At 42.0% G+C, this 15,152-nt stretch overlaps 1 protein-coding gene across 1 annotated transcript in view; it reads left to right on the top strand.

Moving 5' to 3' along the window:
• Positions 1 to 232: 232 nt before the first annotated feature.
• MVB12B (multivesicular body subunit 12B) overlaps positions 233 to 15,152 on the top strand; it is a 245,076-nt gene continuing 230,156 nt past the window's right edge. The window contains exon 1 of the mRNA XM_006892550.1: positions 233 to 349. Within this exon, the coding sequence (XP_006892612.1) occupies positions 239 to 349 (111 nt within the window). The 5' untranslated portion in view covers positions 233 to 238. The remainder of the gene's footprint in view (positions 350 to 15,152) is intronic.

Here is a 15,152-nt window from a genome sequence, read left to right as displayed (position 1 = left end):
GCATTAGCCTGGTTTTCACAGCCGACTTCAGAAGAGCAGGAGCCAGAGCTAATTTGAATTATTGATCTGAGGAATAACAGGAGATAAGGTCAGGCAGGCCACCTTCTCCCCCATTAGATCTCAGCCCAGGACATTTGCCACAAGGTAATGTTGTGTTTGAGACTTTGTTTTGCTCCCTTGAAATAGTAAGTTTGAATTTTCTTTTCTTTTTCCTTTTCTGAACCAGGACCAATCCACCATGCCTGAAGTCAAAGACCTTTCAGAAGCCTTGCCGGAAACATCAATGGACCCCATCACAGGAGTGGGGGTGGTGGCTTCTAGGAACAGAGCCCCAACAGGCTATGATGTAGTAAGTGAAGATACTAGCTTGTACATTTTGTTTATTTTCTGTTTTCGAGACTTTCAAGCTTGTATATTTGAAGCTCTGTGGCTGTTTTTGTTGGGTGCTGTTGAGTCTACTCTGACTCATAGACATCCCATGTGACACACCTATAGGGCTTTCTAGCCGGTTCTTTTTATGGTACCAGATAGTCAGGTCTTTCTGCCATGGAGCTACTGGGTGAGTTCAAACCACCAACCTTTCATTTAGTAGCCAAGCACGTCACCATTGTGTCCCAGGGATCCAGGGAGGGGAAAAAAAAATCACCAATGAGTGGGATTTGAACCACCAACCTTTACTTTAGCAGCCCAGTTTTTATGGTACATTATACTACCTAGACTTCTTCATCTCGAAAATCAAGGGATTAGTTTTATTGACCTCCAAAATGACTTCTGTTTGTAACATTTTGTACAAAGGATCCAAAAATCTGTGAAAGATCTTTGATGATTTTATACTCTAGTGGCATAGTGTTATGTGTTGGGCTACAACCCAAAAGGTTAGTGGTCCGAATCCACCAGCCACCCTGAAGGAAAAAGATCAAGTACAGGGTTTTAGAGCCTCAGAAACCTAATGGAAATTTCTAGGAGTCAGAACTGACAATGGCACTGGGTTTGTTTTGGCTACATTTGTATAACTCTTTACAAGCCTACAAAGCAGTTTTCTATCCCTAAACTTATTTAACAACCCCCAACTCCAGAAGAATCAGAGAACAATTAGCTTTATCTACATTTTATGAAAACCAAAGATCACAAAAAACAAAGTAACTGAATGCTAGTCCTTGAGTGTGATGAAGCAGGACCTGGTCTCCTCCTAAGCCCGAGCTTTGGCTGACACACTGCCACAGCTCAGCAAAGCACTGTCCTCCTCCCATTTCCACTGACGTCAGTGTGGTACACGGACGCTCTGATGGTTACTGTATTATTTCAGTAGGCACATTCTGATTTTGGAGAAGCTTAAAAAGTATTAACATTGAATATTGTCATATGTTCTGAGATTCTCAGGTTATCTCACTTTTACTTCCTTCATTTTGCTTATGGCAGTGTTTTATTTTTATTCATTGAAGAATAGACTGTTCACCAAAACCACACCTGCCTCAGTAATTAGAAAGCTGTGCTTATAGGAGGTGATGTCTGATGTCCCAAGAGTGGAAGGGGTACAATGCAGGAACCAGGACAAACTGTTAGGCAGGATTTTTCAAACTTTGGCATTACTGGCATTTTGGGTCAGGTCATTCGTTTGGAGCACTTTGTACCCTACCTACTAGATGGCAGTAGTGCCACTCCTCCAGCTGTGACTCTAAAAAGGTTTCCAGACATTGGTGATACTTCTAAGAGGAGCAGGTTTTGGGCAAAGTCACCCATCTGTCCTACCTCTGTAGCAGATTTATAGGATAACATCTATCCTGCTAACCAAAAGGTTTGTGATTCAAAGTCACCAGTCACTCTGTGGGAGAAAGATAAGACATTGCTCCCCTTAGGATTTACGACCACAGAACCCCATAGTAAGTTGCTATCAGTTTGGCAGCAATGGCTTTGGGTCCCCAGTGGAGGAAAAATAGCCTGTTAAAATGTTTCCCATCACTTTCCCAATTCTTTGAAAGCTTATAAACATTTTTAAAAATGAAAGAAGGAATTTTATTTGACAAAGATTTGAGTCTTACCTCCTGCTTGACTTCAAAGTACTTTTTGAATGTATAACTTTCCATAAAATAGAATCATTTGGTATGGCTTTGTGCCATAAAACTCTTGGGAAAGCTAATAAAAATGTTCCTAATTTGAGAAGCCCAAGTGTCTTTTGATGAATGAGATATAAAATCATGAATCAAGGCTCAAAAGTGCGATTGGGAGGACGGGCTTGGGGTTTCTCACACCAGGAGCGAAAGTCCAGGGTTGGAGGTTCCCCATTCTCTTGCTGTCTCTATTGTACATCTGTATCTCTCACATTTTCTTTGTGCCTTTGGAGTCATCCAGAATGCTCAGTTAGTGGGCGGTAGATGGCCTTTGATAGTTTGGTTTTCTGAAAGTCTTGGTAAGTCTGACAGGAGCAGAATCTATCCCTATCATTTTCTCCTAACATCGTGCCCAGGGCAGAAGAGCATAGTGTCAAATGAGTAAAATTAATAAGCACATTTCATGATTATGCTGTGCCATGCATTACAGTGAAAGGTGAGCAGGGCAAGGGACTTGGGGCAGCCAGCCTGGCAATTACCAAGCTGTGGGGAGGTGAGCACAGTGTCCGAGCTCCCTCTAAAAGCTCTCAGGGAACGAGGTGGGAGTTATTTCTGTGCACTGACCTTTGGACTGTTCTCAGATAAGCATCTAGTTCCGCAGAGGTCTGGTTCCAAGTTCAAAAGGAATGGAGGGGTGGAGTGGCAAGGAGAGGAACTTCCTATTCCTTTTTCTGGAGTTTTGTATTAAGTTAACATCCAAACCAAAATACAAGGTGTTTTATGGTGACTAGGCTATAGAAATGCATGTTCCCTGCAGGTTCTGGGAAGCCCTCTCTGCCACCTCAGCTGTAGCATTAATGTCTTTCTGTGCATTCAGAGCATTCAGTACTGTTTCCATAAAGCCCTGCAAGGCCAGCACCAATGGGCTGCTCACCCTAAGTGGCACAACTGCTTTAAAATGAGCATTAGCCCTATTGCTGCTTGAAGTAAATGATGCCCAGTGTTATTTATAAAAAACAAATTTTATTACTTTTCTTCTCTCCCAGTCTCAAGAAGCTTCTTAGGCTAACAGACTAGAGATTATTCACTAAATATCTCAGTTTATTGTCTCAGTTCCTATAGTACCTTCTCTGAAACAGCCTTCCCTCACTGTGGAGCCAAACTCTTGGTCTCAGAGCCATCAGTGCAAATATTTCATGTTGTCAGAGATTGGGGTGGATTTCATGCTTCCTTAAGATGCTTCAGTGCCTGGTGTGGTGACTTTATCAATGCTGGGTTGTTGAAGTCAGAAAAATAATTTGATCCTATGTGTGCAGTTTTAAAAAACTTGTAAAACCTTCATACTAAACTCCATCCACATATAGTTCACTCTCTGATTTTGAAGTCACTCTAGAACTTGAAGTATTTAAGGGTCATCAAACTGGATATTGCAGATGATCATTAATTAAATGAGTTTCTGTGAATTTCCAGGGAATACCTGTCTCCATATCTTTTCAACCTATATGCAGAAACAGATTACTGGGGAGGCTGGGCTCTATGAGAAGTGTGGCATCAGGATTGGTGGAAGATCCATCAACAATCTGCATTATGCAGATGACACAACCCTGCTTGCTGAAACTGAGAAGGACCTCATACACTTGCTGCAGAGGGTCAAGGACTGCAGCCTTCAATATGGAGTGAGGCTCAATGTCAAGAAGACAAAACTTCTCGCCACTGGACCAATTGGCAGCATCAGGATGGATGATGAAGAGATTGAGATTGTTCACAGCTTTAGTTTTCTTGGCTCCACAGTCAATACTCTTGGCACCAGCAGCCAAGAAATTAAAAGACATCTCATGATGGTAAAGTCTGCTGTTCGGGACCTCTCCAAAGTACTGAAGAGCAATGGTGTCACTCTGGAGAGTAAGGTGTGCCTGATACAAGCCATGGTCTTTGCAATCACTTGTTATGCGTCAGAGAGTTGGACAATGTCTAGGGAGGATAGAAAAGGAATTGATGCCTTTGAGCTGTGGTGCTGGAGAAGAGTATTGAATATACTGTGAACTGCTAAGAAAACAAACCGATTCTTCCTGGAGAGGGTTAAACCAGGCTGCTCCTTGGAGGCAAGGATTCTGAGGCTTTGTCTGACATACTTTGGACATGTTACAAGGAGGGAGAGGTCCTCGGAAAGGGACATCATGCTTGGGAGGGTGGAGGGACAACGTAGGAGGGGAAGACCCTCTATGAGGTAGATTGATTCAGTGACTGGAATAATCTGCATGGGTGTGTTGAACAGAGTGAGATTGGCACAGGACAGAGCAGGGTTTAGGGCTATTGTATATAGGGTTGCTGTGAGTTGCAAGCAACTCGATGGCACATAACAACAACAACAACCTTTTACATTATATCTACTTGCCTTTCAAAATGCACATTTGTAGATCAGAGACTAAAGCCACAACATTATACTGAAGACTTTTTTTAAAAAAAGGAAATACAGTTTTTTCTTTATAATATGTAATGTTTTATAACAAGATAAAAAGTTAATAATAAAAAAAAGTGAAAATAATCATGCAGTACAAGTGTTTTGATTTTAAAGTGTTTCTTTATCCTGGCTACTTTTTTGAGCCTGACATTTTTGACATTACAAAACATGTGCAGTCCCTACCCTCTTGAAGTTTACTTTCTAAAGAAGGAAAAAGACACTCAATTGGCCACACAAATAAATGTAAAGTAAAATCATGGTAAGCTTGGAAGGAAAGTTCCTACAGACTAGCTTTTCCATTTGGCCCCCCTCTTGAAGAATCCCAAATTTTGATTAATTACTTTCAGCTTCTTTCTAGAAATTATTTCCTTCACACTATATGTGGAAGCTGCTAAGGGTCTGCCCTTCACTGTCTTCTGAGTTTCTCAGAGCACTGGCCCTCTTAGTGTGCTAAGGGTTCCTCAGCTGTTGCATTTTCCCGTGTTACAGCACTTCTGCCTCTTTTTGAAGGGTGACATCTCTTAGCGGACCCTGGGCTGCATACAGCTCACCTGCTATCCTGCCACCTTCTGGTCCCATCTTTCTGGCTGTTGGGGCTTAGACACTGTTCTCCCTTCTCCTTCTGTTGTGACTTCTCATGGTTTCTTACAGAACAGCTGAAATCGGTCTTACTTTCAGTGAAACTTTTCTGAAGCTTTGGGGGAAATGGAACTAAAACATCAAACTCAGAGAAAATCCAGCAAGTGCTGCTGAGACCCAGTCTTGTCCTCAGACCCCTTACTTCCCAGTCCTCCGCCTTGCAGTTAGCCTGCGTTAGTCTACTTACGTCAGATGGATCTTATCCTAGAAATGTTTCAGAGCCATTATTCCTTGGAGTCCAGGACAAGTAGAGTGCCAGCCTCAGAGGGTTTAGGAAGTTTTTTCTTTTTCCTCACGCCAATCTAAGACCTTCTGAATTTACTCCCTGAGAAGCCCTAACTTTTACACAGGAGTTGTTTTCCACTGTGACCCGGAAAGACAGATTATCCCCTATTTCAATGACTGTTTCTTCCTAAAGTTCAGATGAGGAGTTTTAAAGTATCAGAATCTCCAGCAGGACTGGTTGAAACATAGATTGCTGGGTCCCATCCCTGGAGCTTTTGTAGCAGTGGGTCTGGATTTGGGACCCTCAATTTACGTTTCTAACCAATTCCCAAATGGCGATGTTGCTGCTGGTCCAGCCATCACGCTTTGAGAACAATTGATCCAAGTCAAGTAATTCTTTGTTGAATTGTGTGGACTGCGAAGGAGAGGAAGACCCTCTACCAGATGGATTGGCCCAGTGATTGCACCATTGGGCTTGAGTATATCAGAGACTGTGAGGATGGCACAGGATAGGACAGGGTTCAGACCTGCTGTTCCTGAGGTCATGATAAGTTATACTCAACTTGGCAGTGCCCAGCAATATAACAATAATTCTGAATATGAGAAAATGGGACCAGTGGGACCAGAGAAGATCAATGGAATCAGCTATACGGATTAAGAATAGGAATTTTTGTCCTCTGAATGATTATCAGAGATGAGAAACTTTAGTGTTGGTCACCAAAATCCATCTCAGGAAGGACTGTGTAAACATTTTGCCTTGTTTTTGGTCTTTCTGGTTTAGAGTTTTACAGTCTTTTGGAATATGTGTGTGTGTGTATGTTTGTGTGTATGAGTAGAACTCTAGTGGCATAGTGTGTTATATATTGCAGTGCTGGTCAAAAGGTTAATGGTTTGAATCCACCAGCTACTCCACAGGAGAAAGATGGGCAGTCTTCTCCCATAAAGATTTATAGCCAAATCCACTGAGGGGTTGCTGTAAGTCAGAATAAACTTGATGGCAGTAGGTTTGTTTTAAAGGCAGTTTCAGATTTGCAAAATTGAACAGAAAATACAGGGTTCTCATATGCTTTTTTTTCCTTCTGCACACCATTTCTCCTACTATTAACATCTTGCATTGAGATATATATATATATATATATATATATTACAATTGATAAAGCAATATATCTTTATTAACTAAAGTCCATAGCTTATGTTAGGGTAACTTGTTATATGTACAATCCTATGTATTGGAGAGGGTGCAGCTGGAGTGCTATTTGGGGGCAAGGATGATTAGGCATGTGGACAGGAGGGACGGGTCCTTGGAGAAGGACACCATGCTCAGAAAGGTAAAGGGACAAACCAGGAGATGAAAACCCCAGATGAGATGGATTGATAGCAGTAACTGGGGCAATGAGGTTTTAAGTGTGTTGGAGTCAGTGAGACTGGCTCAGGACAGGGCAGGGTTCAGAGCTGTGGTACATAGGGTCCCTACAAGTCGCAGGCAACTTGAATGCACATTACAATAACAACAACTGTAGAATACACTCAGTCAAGACTTCTTCTGAAATGTGCTTGTAGGCATCTCAGCCTTAAGCCTTGAGGCTTTAGGCCAGTGTTACAAAGCTCTCAGTCCTGCCAATTATAGCTCTACCGTCCTCTCCCCTAGCCCTCCAGAAAACTTGCGCAAAGCCTCTTAGCTCTGGTTCTGTGGGGTGGGGGTTGAGTATGAAAGGGGGGATTGTGGGGGTAGGTAGTGGTGTAGTCCCAAGGTCAGCTCCAGCTTATTTAGGGTCTCTGGTCTTCTGTTTCAGCCCCAGATGCTGCTGCTGTAGGTCTAGCTGGTATAAGAATCCCTGGTCCCAAAGACATGAGCTTCATACTTGTCTCTTTGCTGGTGGTGAAACTTTTGGATCTGCTACAGAGTAGTTTAGTTTAGTGGTGAGACTAGCCAATCCTCTTGCAGATAGGCGAACACACCCTATTCACATATTGTCACCCATCCACATGGCAAAGTCAAATTCAGTGGCTAGAAATGCTGTTTTAAACTATAAATCCTTAATATCACAGATGATCTCCTTTTTTCTAGCCTCACTGAAACTTTCATTTTTGCATTTTCAGAATAAGCAAGAACTTTGTACCTTCATATGTTTGAACCTGCTTCCACCTTATTTCTAGGAAGGTTTGCCTGCATACACTCTTACATTTGCACACACACATATACACACATTGTTAAGATTTTACTTCAAAATCCAGTTCAGATATCTTCTTGGTCTAATCCATCCATCATCTATTCATTCATTTATTCACTTACTGGTTTCAAAAACCACCCTAGTGGCATATTCCATAGGAGTTGTGCTGCTAGCCCAAGACTGGGCCTAACTGGTGGTTTAAATCAATCAGCAATTCTCCTGAAAAAAGATGAGCAGTCTTCCCTCACACAATTTATAGCCCCCAAAACAGCTGGGGAGGGGGTCAGCCATCTACTGTTGTGTAGTCTTTCTTTTCTTCTCTTCTTTCTCACTCTGTCTTCCCTCCTCCTCCTCCTCCTCCTCCTCCTTCTTCTCTCTCTCCCCTCTCTGTTCTCCCCTCTCCCCCTTCTCCTGTCCTCTCTCTCTTTCTCTCTCATCTCATTGTTATCAAGCTGACCTGCCAGTGGGTTCCTGAGATTGTGAATCACACAGGATGATTGCCAGTCTTTGTCCTATGGAGCAGTTGGTGGAGTCAGACAGCCAGAGAGATTAGACCTTTGTGATTAAAAATCAAGTATTCTGTGACAGTTAGGTTCCATAGGGTAAAAGATGAGAGGTGAGGAATGAGCATAAGGATGGGGAGGTCATAGGCTAGAACATCAGAGAAGCTCATTTAGGAGTTTGGCTATTATTCTGAGGGTAGTGAGAGCCTTCAGGGATCTCCCCAACCCCTCTCCTGAGATTGATTGATTGATTGATTGGTTTGCTGCTTAGCTTTTTAAAAAACTGTTGCTGAAAACATATACAGCAAAACATACACTCATTTAGCAATTTTACATGTTCAGTGATGTTGATCACATTCTTCAGATGGTTCAGTCATTCTCATCTCCTTTCCCAATGTGTTTCTTCCCTCTTGACAGGCTCACTTTCTCCTAAATTTTCTATCTGATTTTTGAGTTGCTGTTAACAGTTTGATTCCATACATCAAGTTCTTTAAAAGGTCACAGTGCTCAGGGCAAGTATTTTCTACTGATTAATAAAGCTAGTCTTTTGTTTGGTTTAAGGAAGGGGGGATTTTTTTGTTTGTTTTGTTTGTGCCTTTAGAGTTAAAGATTATCTCAGAGTAATAGTTTCCAGAGTCCATCCATCCTCAGTGGCTACAATTAAGGAATTTTAAAGAAAAGAGGTTTTTGTTTGGACTAGTGTTTTTAAAAGACCACTTTACAATGATACCACTGTGCAATCCTGTCCTTGTAGAAGACAGGATCGAGGAAGATAGTTGGGTTTAGAAGCTCTGTGCCAGGAAAGAGGGCAGCAGTCTAAGACAGGGTAGTTCCCGTGGAAATGCAAGGAAGTGGATGAATCTCAGAAACATTTAGGAAGTGAATAGGACCAAATATATATTCTTAGACAGGAAAAAATAAAATGGATTGAAGGTTGGGAGATGAGGGTAAAGGCGAGGGAAGGGAAGAATGAGAGTGACACTGGAGTGTCTTTTAGTGATTGATGCTCTCTGGTGGAATAGGAATGTAGACAACCAGCTGATCATGGGAAGATAAGACACAGGGGCTGCCAATGAATTAAAGTCCACAGAGGACAGAGGATTTGGGATCTAGAGACAAATCAGTCAGAAGTCTGGGTTATGTTTGTTCAGCTCTTAGTCCTTCCTGCCACCATGTGCTGAGAAGCCAACCAGCCTTGGTTATGACCTCTGGCCAGTAAGTAGGTTTCTGTAGGTGGCACATAAATCAATCATCCTGAAGGTCATCACATTTCTTCCTATTCTACCTCTTCCCCTCACTTCTATTCTGCATTATTGTTTATTTCTGAAACTAGACGATAAACCATTTCCTAAAAAAATGCCTTGCTAATTTTGTGTACCATCAGTTTTGACTCAAAGCCACCCTGTAAGACAGAGTAGAAACTAGGAAGCCCTTTGAAAACTGGGTTTTCAAGGTTATAATCTTTACTGGAGCAGAATGTTAGGTCTTTTCTCTTGTGGGGTATTTGTTGAGTCTGATCAACTAAAACCAAATCCGTTGCCTTTGAGTTGATTCTGACTCATAGCAACTCCATAGGACAGAACACAGCTGCCCCTTAAGGTTTCCAAGGTTGCAGCTTTTCAGAATCAGATTGGCACATCTTTCTCCCACAGAGTTATTGTTGAGTTCAATCCACCAACCTTTTCCCCCCCGTTTATAAACATTTTAATCAAAATCTTTACAATAAGTTATAACACCTTTAATCCTAATAGAAAAGAGGTAGGAACAACTCATTTGTTTATCAGTGGATGAATGGATATGCAAAATGTGGTATATCCTTATAATGGAATATTATTCAGTCACAAAAAGGAATACAGTAGTAGTGTGTTAGAACCTTGATGAATTTCAAAAACATGCTAAATAGAAGAGGCCAGTTTCAAATTTTATACTAACTACAAAAAAAATTGTCTGACATACTTTGGGCATGTTGCAAGGAGGGACTGGTCCTTGGAGAGGGACATCATGTTTGGCAGAGTGGAGGGGCGGCAAAGGAGAGGAAGACCTTCGGTGAGATGAATCGATTCTGTGACTGGAGTGGTGGGAATGAGTGCATTTGAGATGGCTAGGTTGACACAAGACAGAACAGCATTTAGAGCTCTTGTACATAAGGTCACAAGTGACTTGATGGCACATAACAACAACTACAAAAGTGATGCAAAAGACAAAATGCATAGCCGAGAAATACAAAATAAAAGACATTGAGCTAAGTGCATGTTTATAGTAAAAACCAGCATTGCTGCATCACATTTCTCAGCCCTTTATCCTTATACTTAATGTTTTTGTGTGTTTCTTTTTTTAAAAAAAATTTATTCTGATTTATTTACAGTTTGAATACATTGTTTTTCACAAAAGATCCTCCTCATTTCCTTCATGCCACCTACCCATCAAATTGTGCAACCCTATGATTAAAACCCTAATCCCCATCCTCACCCCTCTATTTCCACCCTCCACCCCACTTGGATCCTCATACTTATTTAACAATAATGATTTTATACAGTATTTGTCCTTGTGGGACAGAGTTCACTCAGCATAATGCTCTCTAGTCCTTCCCAAGTTAGGGAGTAATTTACAAAATCATTACTCCTGTGTGCTATGTAGTATTGCCATCACATGAATGTACCACAACATCTCAATCCATTTGTTTGTGGTTGGACTTCTGGGCTGTTTCCATGTTTTTGTGATCACATCACCAGCCTTTTAATTAGCAGCTGACTGCTTACACATTACAGCACCAAGGGCAGTTTCAACAGACCTGCATAATAGATGTTGTTGCTGTGTACTGTCAAGTTGGAACTGACCCATAGCTGACACTCTGGTGGGTTTTCAGAGGCAGTTAATTGAGTGGGAGGAGATTGTCCATTCTCCCATGGAGCAACTGGTGGATTCAAACCATGTGCCTTTGGGATTGCAGCACAGCTTCTTGCCACTGTTGTTGTTGTTGTTGTTGTTATGTGCCATCGAGTCGCTTGCCACTCATAGCGACCCTATATACAAGAGCCCTAAACCATGCTCTATCCTGTGCCAATCTCACAGTCCCTGACACTCACTACCACCACCCCAATCATAGAATCGATCCATCTCATCAAGGGTCTTCTTCTCCTTCGCCGCCCCTCTACTCTGCCAAACATGATGTCCGTCTCCAAGAACCAGTCCCTCCTTGTAACATGCCCAAAGTATGTCAGACGAAGCTTCAGAATCCTTGTTTCCAAGAAGCAGCCTGGCTTCACCCTCTCCAGGACAAACCTCTTTGTTCTCCTAGCAGTCCATGATATATTCAATACTCTTCTCCAGCACCACAGCTCAAAGGCATCAATTCTCTTTCTATCATCCCTAGTCACTGTCCAGCTCTCTGATGCATAGCACATAATTGTGAAGACTATAGCCCAGACACACTTTAGTCTCCAGCCTGATGCTGTTGTTCTTCAGTACGCTGGAGAGATCCCTGACAGCTGACTTTCCCAATGCAATTCGTCTCTTGATTTCCTGGCTGCTCATATCAAGAGTGTTGACTGTGGAGCCAAGCAAAAAAACCTGTTAACTATCTCAATCTCTTCACCCTCCATCCTGATGCTGCCAGTTGGTCCAGTGGTGAGAATCTTTGTTTTCTTGATGTTGAGCTTCAATCCATATTGAAGGCTGCAGTCTTTGACCTTCTGCAGCAAGTGCTTCAGGTCCTCCTCAGTTCCAGCAAGCACCCTAAATGTATTTGGAATTTTCTGAATATTTGAATTTTTGAATGATTGGACTGTCATTTGTGAGAAGCTTTGGGAGCAGCCTTTGAGCTAGTAGACTGGGAATAGGAGATAGAAAGAGGGGCAGATTGAAACTCATAACCCTGCAAATGAGGCCCTATTTATTTCTTCACAGAGTAGAAAATCCTACAAAATAAAAACCAAAACAAAATTTAAAAAACCTCCTACAACCTTGTGAATACAGATGCTTGTTTATGGAAACTGGTATTTTTACATGTTTCTCATGTGTAAAACTGTGATTGGTTTAATCATTATGAACAGTAACATGATAAAATAGATCAATGTAAAAATGAAATGTAAATGTGACAGTTGGTTACACTATTTTATTAAAAGCATATGCTAAATATTACATGGAAAATGTAGAGTATATTCATATGACCAGTTTGATTGTAACTCTCATTTGGATTTCCAGAAAGCTGAAGTTGTGAGAGGCTGCCATGCCAGCAGGACTCAGAATGTAAACTCACTGCCATTGAGGTAGTTTTGACTCATAGTAATCCTCTGTGGGGGCTCCTACGCTGTAAGTAGGGAGCTCTGGTGGCCTACTGGTAAGGCATAGCATTGCCAGTACAAAGGTAGGCAGTTTGGATCCAACAGCTTCTCTGTGGGAGAAAGATGAGCAATCTCCTGTGCAGTTTACTGCCTCTGAAAACCCACTGGAGGGTCAACTGTTGGTCAGTTCTGACCTGAGGGTGCACAACAACAACAAAGAGGAGACTGCCCATCTTTCTCCCAAGGAGCCAGTGATTCAAACCACCAGAGTGAAAAGAGTGTAGGACACAGAGGACCTCTTTTATCTTCGCAAATGGAAACGGTCTCCATCAGCAACATCCACAGTACAAAACCAGTTCCCATAAGGTCAGATACAGCTTCCATGCTTACACATCTACTAATTCCAACATCAGTTGTATTGCTTTACTGTTGTTGAGTATCATTGAGTCAGAACCAATCCATAGCTGACCCTCTGGCGAGTTTTCAGAGGTAGTTAATCTCAGGGGAGAAGATTGTCCATCCTTCTGCAGAGCAGCTGGTGGATTCTAACCATGTGCCTTCGAGATTGCAGTGCAGCTTCTTGCCGCTAGGCCACCAGAGCTCCCTACTGCTCTATTATTGGGTCCAGAATCTATTGTAGTGGTTACATAGATCCTACAGAACCATACTCATGGTTATAGGGTTTTACTAGGGAAATTAACAAGTTACAATTTAAATTGGCAACCAGATACTATTTGTCACTCATGACAGCTTCTCAAGGGTGGCCACAGGCCTTTTGACCTTCAGCCTCACCACTTAGGTCAGTGTTACAAAGTTCTCTTATTCCTACCAGGGTTGTTGTCTACCCCCAGTTCTCCGGCAATCTTGGGTGAAGGTCCATGCCTTGAGCTGCTTATGGCAGCATTCCCAGACTCTAGCTAATGTTGGTCTCTGGTTCTCTGCTGAGGTTGCTGCTGCTCTCATGTAGGTCTTGGTCTGACTGAGTCTGAAATATCTGGATATATACTGTGTTCTCTGCTTCTTCTTGCTGGTAGTGAGAGTCCCATATTTTGTAGTTAAACCTGCGCAATTTATACCTGGTGGAATGGAAAAACTGACCAGTCCCATCACAAACCATTTTGCATACCCTGTTTCAGGTTTCCATCCAGCTAATTGGTGACAGTCAAAGCCAATGGCTATTTTCAGGTGCCATCATAAGTTGGAAAGCCATTTCGAAAAATAGACCCAGTACGCAGCCAGAGACCTGCAGCCTTTGGCTTAACAGTGCAACTCGATAGAGTCTATACCACCACGAGCTCCCTGCCAGCAGGAAAGGATCTTGGATTTATGCCTCATGGATCAGGGAACAGTGATAACCCAGAAAGCCTTGGGAATTGCCCCACCATGAAGAAAATGCAGAAACAAAGAGCAGCGGCTTGCTCCTGTTGTCTTCAGTTCCCTCTGCCATGGCATTGCTCTGGAGGGACTACTTCTCACTGCGGAGTCCTGTCTCACAAATTGGTTTATTTTCGGAGCTAGAGCTTGTTTTGATAAAAGGCACCAGGTGTTCCTCCTTTATGTTTTGTTAGAAAATACATTAAACTGAGATTTACTGAAAACACGGAAAGTGGTTTTATGACCAGCCCTTGGGCCTTTGTTTCCTGTGGACAGGATTAGCAAACATTGGTTAACACTCTTGTATCTTCCCTCCACATTCCTCTTTGTCCTGCCAAGCCCAGTCCCCAAGGGAGTATTGCTGTGCCAAGCCTGGCCTCCAGGAAGTGTGCAAGAAAGCAAATGCTATCATGAGGATGATTTTGTCAGAAAAAGGATCTTCAAAGTGCCTCGTGTAGTTCTGGAAGGGCTGGGTTTTGTCCTTTACACCTCCCACTCACACCAAGCATTGAATTTGAACTTTAACCCAAGACTGTAAGTCTCATTGGTGACTATTTGGTTCATTTGGAAAGTAGAGAGGACTTTTGGGATAAATCTAGTGTTCTGGTACTTCCTCCTGTTCGCTAAAACTTCCTATTCACTGTTTACAAAAGCTTCGCTAGTAGGCCCAAAGAAATCTCAGTTCACTGGATTAATGGAAAAGATGAAAGCTTTCTTCCATTTTTGTCAAGCTTTTTTCTTCAAACAGGTAAAATTTATATGATACAATTAAAATGCATATTTTAGAGTGAACAATTAGTGGCATTTAGTGTATTCACAATGTTGTGCAAATACCACTTCTGTCTAGTATTTCATCATTCAAGAACATTCATACCTAGTTAACTAATTACTCCCCATTCTCCTCTTCCTCCTCACTCACTTATTCTCATAGAGTCAGAGCCAGAAACCCTCCGGCTGCTTTTCAGAAGCTATAACTAGCAAGGGAGGAGATTGCCTATCTTTCTACTGAGGAGCAGCTAGTGAATTTGAAGTGCCCTCCTGCTTTTGAATTGGCAGCACACTCTACTCACAAGGCCATCAGAGCTCCCTGGTACGCACGAGTTTGCTACCTGTCTCTGCCATTTTTCCTGGATATTTCATGTAAAAGAATCATATGATATGTACCTTTAATGTGTAACTTCTTTTAAACATTAGCATGATGTTTACAAGGAAGTTCATACAAGTTATATAGCATGTAGTAGTAGTAGACATAGCAGGTAGTAGTTTCTTATGCTGTTGTTAGGTGTCATTGAGTTGTGCACGACTCATAGAGGCCTTGTGAACTGCATGGTTTTGGGATTACAATGCAGCTTCTTATTGCTAGGCAACCAGAGCTCCCTGTTTCTTCTTTTTTTTTTTAATTTTATTTTATTATTTTTGTGCGTGTACCGTCAAATCAGATCTGACTG

Source organism: Elephantulus edwardii, unplaced genomic scaffold (genome assembly GCF_000299155.1).
Source record: "Elephantulus edwardii isolate Elephantulus edwardi_28Jun2011 unplaced genomic scaffold, EleEdw1.0 scaffold00116, whole genome shotgun sequence".
In the NCBI taxonomy this organism is placed as follows: domain Eukaryota; kingdom Metazoa; phylum Chordata; class Mammalia; order Macroscelidea; family Macroscelididae; genus Elephantulus; species Elephantulus edwardii.
The sequence above is the reverse complement of the archived record's forward strand: the minus strand, read 5'-3'. Positions and strand labels throughout refer to the sequence as shown.